Source organism: Eptatretus burgeri, chromosome 9 (genome assembly GCF_056783735.1).
Source record: "Eptatretus burgeri isolate ZD-2024b chromosome 9, Ebu_testis_v1, whole genome shotgun sequence".
NCBI classification, from domain to species: domain Eukaryota; kingdom Metazoa; phylum Chordata; class Myxini; order Myxiniformes; family Myxinidae; genus Eptatretus; species Eptatretus burgeri.
The window spans coordinates 92,760,858-92,775,857 of record NC_140969.1 but is presented as its reverse complement, the minus strand read 5'-3'; the positions used below and the strand labels follow the sequence as shown (position 1 = coordinate 92,775,857).

Sequence of the window (15,000 nt, the reverse complement as noted above, 5' to 3'; positions counted from 1 at the left end):
ACCAGGTAGACTTCCTTGAGGGAGACACTGTATCTGGTTCAGGTGCTTCTGAACACCAATAGGAAGGTATGGAGCTTGTGATTTCACATGGTATGTTTAAAATCAACTTTTAAAATGATGATATTTACTATTAATCATGGGGGGAGTGGGACCTGTGGGGCTGTTATAAATATATATTATTTGTTTTACCGAGTCCGATTTGCATCCAGTAACACACCAATTATGCTTAACCCATTAGAAATTGCCACTTTCATTTAAACACTGAAGATTATGTTAAAAGACTTTGTCTAGCAGATTTTCCCCCAGCACTGCCAGGTTAAAAGTGCCTGCGTTTGCAGAAGCGAGTCACTGAAAATGCACACATGGCGCATGTGTGAAAGCCTCGTTTGTCATTCTGAAAGTCCCATATTGTGAGGAATAAAGAACGAATGAATGAAGGAAATAACAGGCAGTTTGTGATTTATTTTGGAGTATTTTTTGTTTTTTTTAAGTGAGGAGGGGGAAATCGTATAGAGTTGAGTGGGTAAAGAGGAGAACATAGACATTATGTAGAAGGAGAACACCTGGGTAAAGAAAGTGGAATGAGATATGTGTCAGGGGAGAAGCAGAATTGCCATGCCCATTAGCTCTGGAGGTGGGAAGGAGGCCAGACACTCACAGGGACACAAATTTGACAACACGCCTTACTTAGCAAGGTATGGTAAAACATGGAAAATTGGACAAAAACACAACCAACAACACAAGGATGAAATGAGACCAGAAAGACACGACAAATCTGCGAAAAAACCTAGCTTTGATGAACTGCAAGGAGGCCACTGCACGAGCTAACCTCCAATGCACTCAGGCCCAAACCAGAAAAACCCGGAACTGGGAGTTAACCGAGAGAAATAATTTGAACAATAAATCAGGGTATCTGCCAGAAGCTCTTACATTCGCTGCAAATTGCTCTTATTCAGCAGCCTCGTTGGTGTAATGCTTAGAGCATCTGCTCTGAATCTGGGAGGTCGGCAGTTTGAACCCCCGGTTGCAGTCATACCAAAGGCTTTAAACAATGTTACGTGTGACCCCCTTGCTTGGTGCTCAGCATTTAAAAGAATAGAGCATGGACTGACAACTGTAGGTTGGTAATAAATCTGCAGGCTTTGATGGGCCTCATGGCTGCCTCCTGCATTGAAGTTCCTTGCAAAGGGAACTCATCATATTTGCCAACAAAGCAAGACTTCTGTGCAGTTAAGACTGTTTTTGCTTATTTATTTCAGCATTCAATTAGTTGACATTTTTATTTGTTTATTTATTTGTTTATTTATTTTGAGTGCAAAGTCACAAGGAAGAATGTGGGATGCCCTCCTTGGCCATGTCGTAATTCCCTCTGCTGCATGGCATTAAGAGGGTGTGTTATTATGATGTAGTAATAATAACAATAATAATAATAATAATAATAATAATAATAATAATAATAATAATAATAGCGGTTTTTGCTTTGTTTACTGATGAAAAAGATACTTTGCGTTTAACCCGCATTTTGGCATTGCCTTGTTTATACGTCGAAGCCGATGTGAATTCATTTTTCAGAATTCTCCAAGGTCGATACAGCTTGATCAACATTCCATTTTTGTTGAAATCCTTTTGTTGTTTTCAAAAAATAATTTGGGGATCTTCATTCTGTCGTTGCTTTGTATAATACGTGCAACAAACTTACCATATTTTTACACGTACCTTTTCCTCTCGTAAAGTAATTTTTTGAAGCATGTGGACTGTTGAGCTTGAAAGGGCCTCCCAGCTGACAATAAGGTGGCCACCAGGCTGTGATTATGTGTATTGGTTGTCCTTCTTATCCGAAGTGAACCACCTGGTCACGATGTTTATCGTGCAGAGGCTACTGCACAGATCGCAAACGGGTATAATCTGGTCTCAAGGAACCCCCAAGAAGACCAAACCACTTGCTATCTGCTGTCCAAGCAGGAATGTGTAATTTAGTCAGACTGCCGGCCATAACTTGCATACTCTTCTCAAAGGAGGCAGTTGGATCTTTAATGTCCACCAACTAATGTGAGCAGATGGGACACCCAGATTAACATCCATCCAACGGATGGCACACGCATCGATGCCTTGCCATGCCTGTGAAATGCCAGGGTGAGTTTGTAGTTGGCACAAGATTTGAACCCAGGTTAAACAGTTTAATAGCTAGGGATATGATTATTTTATTATTATTTTGTATACAGCCTGTAGCTGCTGGTTGCATCATTTGGGGGGGGGGCATGGCTGTGCCGCTGATGCAATGCCCCTTGTTTCCAGCAAGCTGGTACTCATTTTGCTGACCTCGGAAGGATGACAGGCCGAGGCAACCCACCTGGTGTTATTTAAACGGATCAGCAGTCGTTCAAACTGAAGACCCTAAGATCTTAAGGCAGCCACCTTAACCGTCAAGTCAACACCAGCCTTAGGGATATGATTACACAATGGGTATACAATTTGTATATGGTTTGCACAACCCATCATGGTCCGTTCGATTTGCATTGTGAATTTGTTACAACCCGACCATTTGATTGTGTTAATACCACGAGTTGGATGATCCTCGTGTGAAATGTAACCATGGTCCCATACTTGTTTATGTTCCGACGATGAACTCTCCTCATCCTGATCGCCGACGAGCTGGATATTCAACAGATGGCAGGAAAACAAAAGCGGGGCTGAGCATCGCGGAGTGCAAACCGTTGTTCCCGCCATAACGTGCCTGATCCCCTCTCCGCTGCTCCACCCTACCCTCCTCCCCCAACCCCCAGCCCTTTGCTCCACTCTATTCTCCTCCCCAACCCCCTTCTCATATCCACTACCTTCCACACAGAACGTGAAAAGCTCTTTGCTCGGTTGCTAAAGAAACCCTCACTAGCCGCATTCGTCAGAAGAAAACAAAAACCTTCCACCACCCACCCTAACAAGATAATGTGAGCTCGAGAGGAGGCCCCGTAGGCTCTGTGGGGAAGGCATAGCTGCTCTTTGGTGGTTCGGCGGAAAGGGGAGAGGAGAGGATGACGAGGGGGCGGGCCGGGAGCACACGGTGCAGGCGCTCAAGGGGACACAGCCACCGCCAGCCTTTGTGCCGTTCGTTTTCCCTCCCTGGTGGGCGCCCTTTTGAATGCTAAGCCATTGGAGAGCACCAGCACGTGCGGCGGAGGCACGTTGGCCAAAGCCCGAGGCGCTGACTTTGCGCGCACCGCTGCAGCATGCTCTGGCACTGCACGGACCGTGTGCGTGCGTAAGACAGATAAGACCGAAGGAGAAGGCGTTGAGGAAGATATGGCAACGCGTGCGGCGGCGGCGGCAGGACCTCAGACACTTGCACAGGCGGAAATGGCCACACTGAGCGAGGAAGTCGAAGCGGGCCTCTCGTCCGACGAGGAAGAGGATCTGCTGTTTTATGAGCGCTGCAGCGATTCGCCAGTAAGGCCCGGCCCTTGCCGTGTACGTGCAGGTGCCGTGTATGTGCAGGTGCCCGGTGCGCACGCTATTTCCTTCTCACCATGGCAGGTGTCCACTCCCTTAATTCCCGCCAACGGAGACGCTTTGTGACTGTGCTCGGGTAGCATGGTGTATATAAAATGCAGATCGACATGAACTGATCTCCCTGCAGAGCGTGCATGCCGCATGAAACCATATCTATTGTCAAACGGATATGGTATCTTGTTCAGAAGAATATGCAATACGATATATATTCGCTGATTATGTTTGTTTTGCATTGTGCATCTTCAATTGCATTTGTGAGAAACTCTCTTAGCATGCACACAAATTCACATCTGTTTCATATTTAACTTGGTCGATATGTATTTGAGACGTATGCTCACGTTCCAATAGGCAAGGGCAAGTCTGAGCAGATTGTAGTGAAGTCACACTTCAGATTTCCCGGCTAGAGTGCATCAGAGTGGATGGTACAATCATCTGGTTTCCTTTCTGCATCCAGTGGTTGTCTTTGTATCACAGGGATCTTCGCACATGACGTCCTACTATCGCCGCTGGCTCTCTCCAGTGATGGAGGAATCCGGGGAAGATGTAGACCATTCTGCAGGCACTGAGTCTCCATGTCTGGTAAGCAAATTATTGGATCAAGCCATTGCATGTATTCTCCATCCAAGTTCTTGGCATGATGAAGTTTCCCTCTAATATGAACATCAACATGTATCCTGCGAATGAATATACCTGGCCCGTATGAGCTGAACAAATGTGCAATGATAAATCTTGACTTTAATGTTTGGAACATCCAGCTGTGATCAACAATTTATTTTCTCATGTGAATAGTTTCAAAATTGCTGTTGGATTGCTCTGCTTAGAGATAATTGCTCTCTTTTAATGAGGTCCCAGCTAACTGTACACCTGTACTGTGTGATAACAGGTGAGACTTGTGCTGTTTTTTTTCTTTTTTTTGGTCTCCTCTTTGTTTACTCATCCAGCTTCAGTATAACAGTAGAGTTATCTACCCAATTTCTCTTTTTAAAATATAAACTGTGCTATTTATTTTTTAACTCTGTGAGATTAATCATGAAGGCCTCAAAGGGTCGTTGCAGGTAAACACACAGCTTATGGGTGCTGCTTTCCAGGTCCAGCGGAGGGGACGGCCTGTGACTCGCTCCCTTTCTGACCTGGAACTTCTCAAGGCAGCTGCTGCCAAGCTACAAGTGCTGGCCAACAAGTCAGCTTTAAGTGAGGAGGACATGGAAGACAAGCTGGAGCAGAAAGAGCAACTCGATGTTGTGAATAAACGACTGTTGAGCTCCTGGGAAACACGGCAAGATCTGGTAACGGTCGAGGGTTTTCAAATATTTTCCCCCCCCCTCTGCAATGCTCAATGCTCGTTGCCTGGATGTAAATAAAATTTCAAATCCGCAGCAGTCAGGTTTGTTTAAGGAACGGCTCGGTATGCTGAGCGTACATCGTATTATGTTTGTTGGCCTCATTCTCCCTGTATTTTTCATTTGTGTTTTATTCATATTCCATATTTATATATTTAATCTGAGGCTCATAGTTGAGCTTGTTCATAAATTGTATTGACGACATAGAAATCTAAAGACACGGTACACGCTTTATGTTAATTTTATTTGCAATGACTGTCTCCCGGGATAGAGCCGATGCACAAGGCCTGTTGCTCTCATATGGCAGACATGTCTGTGGTCTCTGTTCTTTACTGACTCTCCACTGATCTAACTCCCTCTGCTCTCTCTCAGTCCTCCTGCCCTCGTACGCTCCTCCAGGATGCGCGTTCTTCCACTAACTACCTTTCTGACTTAACCCCTTAAATTCAAGCTTTCCACCCTCTACACTTTTGCTTATCTTTTCTCTGGTTTGTGGAACTGTCTTCCGGAGAGGGTTTAATCACACCCTTCTTTCCAGGGATTACTGCGAGCGGTGCACCACCATCTCCTGTCATTCACCATCCTGAACGACAATCTCCCCCCACTAACCTTACTTTCAACCCTCTTACTTGCTGGTTGCTGTGTGTTCCACCCTCCTCTTTCTCCTTTTTCTTCTTTGTTTATTCCCTTAATTGTTTGTTGTATTCAACTGTTGCACCACTGCCCCACTATCGGTGCACGGCATTTTTACTCTTTGCCACCTCACTCTTTCATGAACCTCGATTTTGGATGCAAAAAAAAGGATATTAGTTGACCATGATCAAATGCATCTTATATGGGATTTGAGCTCAGCCTCCATCCATCATGATGCAGAGGTTTTTACGTGAACACAAACGGACCAACCCCAACATTATATCTAAGGACGTTATGTATTTATCCTCCTGCTTATTTATTTAGCTACAATATGGGGACGGAACATGGGCAAGATGGACCAATTATTTATTCCTTATTTTCTTAGCTATGAGCTTTATCGCCTGGGTTTGAATCTCGACCCAGATATAAACTGTCATCCTGGTATTTAACATGCAGGCCGATGCATCAACATGTGTGCCGTCCCTCGGATGGACGTTAAACTGGACGTCTCACCTGCCGGAATTATTTGGTGGACCATAAATATTCCACGGTGTCCTTCACGAAGAGTAGGTGAGCTATCGCCGGCACCCTGAACAAATTCCAAATTATTGCCCTGCCTTCTTGTGTTGGAATGGTGACCCATCCAGAATTGTAACCTGAACCAATAATCTGCTTCAACAGAACTGATGCTCTATATATGCAAAAATCTTTGCTCATATAAAATTTAATTCAAATAATTCCAACCCAATTGTTGTTGATGTACCATCCTCTTTGCAGTGTTGATGCTGTCAAAGCAGTTTCCTTGGTAAGGGTTAAACTGGATGGTTTGCCATTGCCTTCCCATCAGTAATTCAGGCAAGAATTTGGAATTTGTTCATGGTGCTAGCGAAAGCTTGCCAACTCCACGAAGGACACCATGGGATCTTTAACGTCCACAAACTAATGCTGGCAGACGGGGACACCCATTTTAACGTCCATCCAAGGGACGGCACACACATTGATGAATCGTCCTGCATGTGATCCACTGGGATAACAGTTTCCAGCTGGGTCAAGATTTGAACCCAGGTGAGACGGTGAAGAGGTGAGTGTGCACACCTCTAGAAAACCCTGTCAGCCCAAACCTCCTTATGTTGTACTCAAAAACTATATGGCAATAACATCATACCCTCACATAATTGTAAGGGATCTTATCCAGCGATGACTCGATTCTTCGCTCTGATGTCATTGTGTGGCTGTTTTTCCCATTTTAATGTCGACCCGAATGAGCAAGCTGTTAAAAACTCAATTTTCCCAGCAGAACAAATCAAAATATGGATAATACAATGAAAGTATTGTAATGGAAGCTTTTAGGGTGAGAATTTCAGCATTTTTTGTTTTTTACATGGTTAAATGTTGAAAGCAGAGTTTGTCTATTTTAATCAAGTATGATGCTGCAAATGTTCACACCTTTTGTAATGTTTGCTTTATGAGTTGTGCAGTTCTGTTAGGGCAATTTAAATGGGAGGTCAGTGTTGGAACACGAGGATACTAACTGCTGTTAAGTGAAATTGGCATAAGAGTTAAATGGCTATGTATTGATGAAAAACAAGAGCAGTTTACTTGTAAAGCTGTTTTACAAACAATTATAAGGTTATATGCATTATTTTAGTTGCATTGTATAATTCAGAAGCATTATTGACATTGTTTAATAATAATAATAATAATAATAATATAATTTTGACCACACTCAGTGGTGTAATGGTTAGAGCATCTGCTCTCAGACTGGGAGATCGACAGTTCGAATGAGTCAAACCAAAGAGTTTAAACAAGCAGTCATAGACTGGTACTTACGAAATCGTCAACTTCACCTCTGACCTTGTCTAATAAAAGCTGTCTCAAGGGAAGGTAGCGACGCAAACCAGAAGTTTCTACAATGATTCTGTACCAAACCATCAAAAATCAAAATTTGACCTCACTGTGACCTTGACCTTTGACCGACTTTGACCAAAATCTAATCAGCGCTAGCCATCACCCTCCTGAATCACGTGGTGTAATTTGACATTGGTAGCTTCTTCCGTTCTCGAGTTATCGTGCCTACAAACAAAAACACACACACAAAAACACACACACAAACACACAAACACACAAACAGATGAGGGAAGTCATCATAAAGATTTCGTAAGTAACAATGGTACATGCTGCTTCCTTGCTTGACGATCAGCATTTAAAAGGATGGTGCAGGGACAAACAACCATAAGTTGGTCATAATAGGGCAGGCTTTGAAGGGCCAAATGGCCTCCTCCTGCATCAAAATTTGTTACTTACGAAATCTTTAGATTTCGTAAGTATATTTATGACTTCCGTCCTCTGTTTGTGTGTTTGTGTGTTTGCTTGTAGGCACGATAACTCGAGAAAGGAAGAAGCGACCAATGTCAAATTACACCTCGTGATTCAGGAGGATGATGGTAGTGCTGATTAGATTTTGGTCAAAATAGCTCAAAGGTCAAGGTCACAGTGAGGTCAAACATCCAAAAAAAAGTTATAACTCGAGAAAGGAAGAAGCTACCATTGTCAAATTGCACCACGTGATTCAGGAGCGTGATGGCTCGCGCTGATTAGATTTTGGTCAAAATCGGTCAAAGGTCAAGGTCACAGTGAGGTCAAACATTTGATTTTTGATGGTTTTGTACAGAATCATCATAGAAACTTCTGGTTTGCGTCGCTCCCTTCTCTAGAGACAGCTTTTATTAGACAAGGTCAGAGGTCAAGTTGATGATTTCGTAAGTACCAGTCTATGACTGCTTGTTTGTTACTTACGAAATCTAAAGATTTCGTAAGTATATTTATGACTTCTGTTGTGTGTGTATGTGTGTGTGTGTGTATGTGTGTGTGTGTGTGTGTGTGTGTGTGTGTGTGTGTGTGTGTGTGTGTGTGTGTGTGTGTGTGTGTGTGTGTGTGTGTGTGTGTGTGTGTGTGTGTGTTGGTGTGTTTGTTTTTAGGCACGATAACTCGAGAACGGAAGAAGCTACCAATGTCAAATTACACCACATGATTCAGGAGGGTGATGGCTCGCGCTGATTAGATTTTGGTCAAAGTCGGTCAAAGGTCAAGGTCACAGTGAGGTCAAACATTTGATTTTTGATGGTTTGGTGCAGCATCATCGTAGAAACTTCTGCTTTGCGGCGCTACCTTCTCTTGAAACAGCTTTTATTAGACAAGGTCAGAGGTGAAGTTGACGATTTCGTAAGTACTAGTCTATGACTGCTTGTTACTTACGAAATCTAAAGATTTCATAAGTATATTGATGACTTCCATCCTCTCTTTATGTGTTTGTGTGTTTGTTTGTTTGTATGTGTGTTTGTGTGTTTGTGTGTTTGTTTGTAGGCACAATAACTCGAGAACGGAAGAAGCTACCAATGTCAAATTACACCACGTGATTCAGGAGGGTGATGGCTAGCGCTGATTAGATTTTGGTCAAAGGTCAAGGTCACAGTGAGGTCAAACATAATTCCGTAAATTAATGTGGAGAAATGGAGTATTTTTGCTTCGGTCAACGTTACGAGTTCGTTTTAACTTCGATTTTAATTTTGTCTTCGGTTTTTGCGATCGCTTAGGACGCTTAACACTCGGTTGTCGAAATTCTGGTAAAAATCGGATGTTTTGGAGACGTTTTAAGATTGTATAAAAAATATTTCACTCGCCGCGTCACGGCTCGTCACGTGGTGCAGCGCGCTCGAGCATACACGTCGTTGAGTCACGTAAAGGTTTTGCGTGTGCGCGCTGACGGTGTTTTCGATAAAGATGGTGTTTAAAAGTCATTTTTTATCCCAATAAAGGTTATCGTCGCATGCCTGACTCAGTAAGTCATCAGATTATGTCAAGATTGTTGGTGGATGGCTGAATATTACGGTTTTGTGACTTTGATAAAATAATATTAAATAATTGCATGGAGAAATGGAGATTTTTGCTTCAGTCGACATTACGATTTTTGATGGTTTGGTACAGAATCATCGTAGAAACTTCTGGTTTGCGTTGCTTCCTTCTCTGGAGACAGCTTTTATTAAACAAGGTCAGAGGTGAAGTTGACGATTTCGTAAGTACCAATCTATGACTGCTTGTTTGTTTGTTTGTCTGTGAGCAGGATAACTCAAAAAGTTATTGACGGATTCAGATGAAACTTGCTGGACAGGTTGGGTGTGTGATAAGGATGAACTGATTCGATTTTGGTGAAGTTCCGGATCTGGATCCAAAAACGAGAATTAAATTTTTTTTTTTTAAGTGATTCTTCACCATTGAGAGATAGGGCCAAAAATGATATGTTGCACGATATGTCAAAAGGTTATGGGCGGATTTGGACTAAACCTGGTGGATGACTTGGGTTGGTGACAAGAATGAGCTGATTTGATTTTGGTTCAGGTACAGATCCAGATCTGGCTTATCAGTGGGATACAAATCGTAAACTGTTCAGCCTGGCAGAGGCATACACTCCTGGGTGTGCTCTGGCTTTCAAAAGGAATTCGCCACTGTGGCTAAACCAGGTTTAGAATGATTAGCCACAGGAGAAAGGAAATAGCCACATATTTTATTCAAAAGTTTTTTTTTTAGCAATACGAAATAACAAGTTAATTTTAAGGCGGATGTGTGAGTTTGATGGGTGAGGTTGGTTGGATGAGTGAGTTGGATTGTTCGGATTGGTTGGATGAGTGAGTTTGACGTGTGAGATTGGTTGAATGAACGACCATCAGGGGAGGTGGTGATTGTGAGGGATGGTGTGTGTGTGTGTGTGTGTGTGTGTGTGTGTGTGTGTGTGTGTGTGTGTGTGTGTGTGTGTGTGTGTGTGTGTGTGTGTGTGTGTGTGTGTGTGTGTGTGGGGGGGGGCGGTATGGTCGTTGTGCCTTTAGTAGGTGGTAGTGGGGGATGGGGGTGGTTGTGGACCAGGATTGGACCAACCTCATGCCAGTCAAACTCACTCATCCAACCAATCTCACCCAACAACTTCACTCATCCAACCAATCTCACCCAACAACTTCACTCATCCAACCAATCTCACACATCAAACTCGCACTTCCAACCAATGTCACACGTCAAACTCACTCATACAACCAATCTCACCCATTAACTTCACTCATCCAACCAACCATAGTCACCCATCAAACTCACTCATCCAAACAAACTCTCTCATCCAAACAAACTCGTCCCACTACAGGTACTACTAATGATTGTGTCAAAACTCACCTGGCAACCACTGACCCAACGAAGCATGTAGCGCCGAGTAGCGCCGAATCATGCCGAATCATTCCGGGGGAAAAAAAATATTTAAAAATTTGAGACGAGAATCATGGGAATCATGCGTAATTTCGGTCGATTTTTTTTTAACTAGAAACTAGTTTAAAACTACTAAAGTTAGTATATATAAGCTTGTACGAAATCACGCGTGATTCCCATAATCAAAACATACAAAATGGCGGCCGTCTCAACGAAGGTTGAATTCTGTGCTAAAATCACCCAAAATTCGTCTAAAACTGGTAAAAAAAACCACTAAAACATGGATTAGCCACAGTGGCTAATGAGTGGTTTAAAATATTAGCCACAGGTAAGGGGGATTCACCCTGTGGCAACGTGGCGAGCGGCAGCGCACACCCAGCACTCTACCGAGTGCCGTTCTAGTTATTAGAGAGATAATTTCCTTTCTGCGGGATGAGATCCATATTTTTATGATGACCGTTAGAAATATTCTAGGAACCATATACCATAGTTCAACACACAGCAACCTTGTTATATATTTCAATATAGAGACTCTTGACTTTAATATAATTAATCCATTTGTGCTTCAAAATGTGTTTGCCAGCGAAAATAGACATTTTCAGATTGCTCCTTCAGTCAATTTCACGTCAGCGGCTGTGCAGGTGTGTCATCAAATATCGAAAAGCATTCTTGGGGTCAGTTCTTTGTTGTACAAGGGTTGATTCAGCAGTTCAAAGCCACTGTCATGCATCGTTGTCTATGCAACACGAGCATTGTGCACAGGCGCGTTGTCCTGCAAGAGGAGTACGTCATTGGTCAATATTCTTTGATGGCCAGTTACCATTTTTGCATGAAGCTCATGTAATATTCCCTGTACTGCTCGTCGTTTTTTTTGAAGCAATCGGCATGATTCCATGTGGTCGATCAACAGGATTCCTTGGCGTTCAGGAAACTTGGGACCATAATCATGCCAGCTGAGGGCTGGGTACAATCTTTTTGTGGGTGGTGTTAAACCTTTGTGTTGCCATTGCATGAACTCCACTTTGGTTTCCAAATCCCAGTGGTGAAGCCACATTTCCTCATGAGTTAGTTAACAGATGACAAATTAAATCTGCTTTATCTCCATTAAACAGATCAAGAAGCTCGTAATATGATGCCAACCATTGCTGTTGACTTTGAGTGCTGAAGCTTTCAGTGGACTCATCTTATTGAGTCCTTCAACAGGCCAAAGTGGTTTCAGATGATTGCAAACACACTACCTTGAGAAATTACACATTGTCTCTATTCCACAGAAATTCCAAAATAAATTCCACAGGAGTGAGATTGAAGAAACTGATGAAGTTGATTCCACAGGTGTGAAACAAAAGAGGAACGAATGAGTGAAGATGACCAGTGAGTCTAGATTTTGGGAAATTAAGCAGAAGGGTGTTACAGGCAGACGACTTGTGCTCGGCAGAGACTTCGAGGGGTGAAGAGGGGTGAATATCTCTGTGAAGGGGTGAAGAGGGGTGAGGGCAGAGCATGGAAAGGGCGGAGGGTGCAAGACCAAAAAGGAGGCGGTGGAAGACAGCAAGACTACCGACCTGTCTGTGATGTGAAAGTGATAAGACCATATCACATCTTCATCGTGGGAGATTCCAGTGATTTTGAAGGCCTTGGTTTTCACGGCATCAAGCTGAGCAAGGTATGAGGCAGGGACGCCAGCCCAGATGGGAGAGCAGTACTCCATCAAGTTGCAGTGAAAAAGTTTGTAGGTGGATCGAAGTTCAGGGGTGCCAAAGAAAGACTTTGCATGACGGAGAATGCCCAGTCGGCGACTGGTTTTGGGGGTCAACTTAGAAATATGGTTTGCCCAGGAAAGATCATAGCTGATAGTGATGTCCAAAAGTTTGAGTGACTCGGTGAAAACCATGGTTCTCGTGTGCCAATGAATAACCCATTTCTGTCACTTTTTGAATTCCCTTTGTAAGATGCTTTCATATTCACACCGGCATGGCTGAAAATAACAACTGTTGGGCCAATTTCCCTTTATTTAAATGGATTGTTTTGTTGTCACATAATCGGTGAGTAATTTCTAAGTTATGTCCTGAAAATACGCACCACCGAAATGTAGACTTTTTGTGTCACCGCCTTTAAGGACGCTTCCAGAGGCTTCTTCAATCCTTGATGGATGATGGTGCAATGCACAAGTTTCCTTTTAACCCACTTTTACAGCCCAGGTATTGCCCCTTCTCTACAACTGAGTTCTTGTCAGAATGACGCAATGCTGTCTGCGGTCTGGATGGCACTTTGGACTTTGTGGAACATGTGACAATAAAAATGGAATCGATTTGGTTTTCATGCATTGTACCTTTTTCCATACTTTGCTGCATTTTTTTTTCTGCACTGTAATCTTGACTAAGGAGCTTGTATATGGGCTGTTTCACAATCAGGGTACCAAGTTTGTCTCACAACCACTAAAAATTCAAACTCAATATTTTTATATTTTTATTTCTCCAAATCCAACATTGTTAATTACAATACTTCAATCCAAATTTTTGGCGCATCTGAATGAATATAGTTTATTTATAGCCAGCAAGTAGTTTCCTTATAACTCGTGGCAGTTTAGGTGTTTCCGGAGAGGACACATTTTTGACGGACACATGTAAGGCAATCAGTGCAGGCCATGCAAATAGAAGGTTATTGGTTACACTCAAACTTTGTAGCATAATATCAGTGCAGGTATATACACATTTTGTAAAACACATAATAAACTTTTAAAAAGACCCTTTATTTATATAAAAAAAATATTCTACAATATGCATTTCCGGAGAGGACATTTTTTGACAGACGAACGGTGGGACATATTTATTGAGGTTGAAATAAGTATTCATAGTCTGAAATGAATAATATGTTGTGGACAAAGTACAGATGAGGTATTAAATTGATGCAACAACAAATAAAAGTCCCAATTTCTGCTTGTACAGGTAGTCGTCGACTTACGACTTATGCGACTTACGACTGTTCGACTTTACAACCACTTTACGACCATGTAAAGTGGCCCAAAAAAAAAAAATTTTTTTTTTGTATGTAAAATATACGTTGTTCGACTTACAACCAAGTCGACTTACGACCGATTGGTCGGAACCAATTGCAGTCATAAGTCGATGACTACCTGTATTTCTTTATACACTGTGAATGCAGCGTACCTGGAGAAAATGAGACAGCTATTTGTAAAAAAAAGGCAATTTTTATGCCATTCTGCCAAAAATTTACATTTTTTTGTCAAATAAAAGGTGGTCCAAGTTGTGCCATCACTAGTACCAACTACTGGCCCTAATGACAGAGACACTACTGCCTCTCATTTAGCTATTTAGCATGCAGGGGTACAAAATACCAGAAATGACCATGACTGTGAAACAGCCCATATGTATGAAATGTAGGACAAAAGCATTTGGAGATATAAGGTCACCTTCACATGAATTCAAATTCCACGAGAAACACCATTCCCGATGGGAGCGACAAGTGGGGACAACTTTAATGTTATGCTGCATTATGGTTATATATATATATATATATATATATATATATATATATATATATATATATATACATGTCCATTGGGACCATACTCTGTACAGAGCGTTGGTGCTGCCGAAGCAGTCTCCTTGGCTATTGGGCACAATCCTGGACAGGTCGCCACTCTGACGCAGGATACTTGAATGACTCGGTCATCCCAGCAAGCTGGTACTCATTTTGCCGACCTCGGAAGGATGGCAGGCTGAGTCAACCCCCTGGTGAATTAATTCAGCGGGCAACGAGGCTTGAACTCAGGACCGTCGGATCCCAAGCCACCACCCTAACCACTGAGCCAACACCAGGCTACATATATATATATATATATATATATATATATATATATATATATATATATATATATATATATATATATATATATATATATATATATATATATATATATATATATATATATATATATATATATATACACACACAATAGACTAGGCATAAGTCGGCAGCGTGTAACTCGTCACTTCGCCTAAGTCAGCAGCGTCAAAAAGTCCCGAATTTATCTCATGTAAAATCCCTTTGAATAAAGGGTCATCCCTCTGTAAGTCGTCATCTCTAAGTCGTCACTTCGTCTAAGTCGTCAGATGTTGTCCGTTCCTGCGTAATGGAAACTCGAGTAAATTATCACTCCTAACTCGTCACACGGAACTGCTGCCTCGTGAGAAGCCCGATTTTATGGAATCGTGATGCTCGCTCATTGGTTTACACCGTCAGTGATAGGCTATTTATA

The 15,000-nt window shown here is 42.3% G+C and overlaps 1 protein-coding gene across 6 annotated transcripts in view; it reads left to right on the top strand.

Moving 5' to 3' along the window:
- The window catches only part of LOC147020621 (nesprin-1-like), a 464,443-nt gene that overhangs the window by 120,019 nt on the left and 329,424 nt on the right, over positions 1-15,000 (top strand). For all 6 annotated transcript variants that reach the window (XM_085896125.1, XM_085896126.1, XM_085896121.1 and 3 more), the window contains 2 exons: positions 3,979-4,083; positions 4,593-4,790. In XM_085896125.1, coding sequence (XP_085752251.1) covers positions 3,979-4,083; positions 4,593-4,790 — 303 coding nt within the window. The remainder of the gene's footprint in view (positions 1-3,978; positions 4,084-4,592; positions 4,791-15,000) is intronic.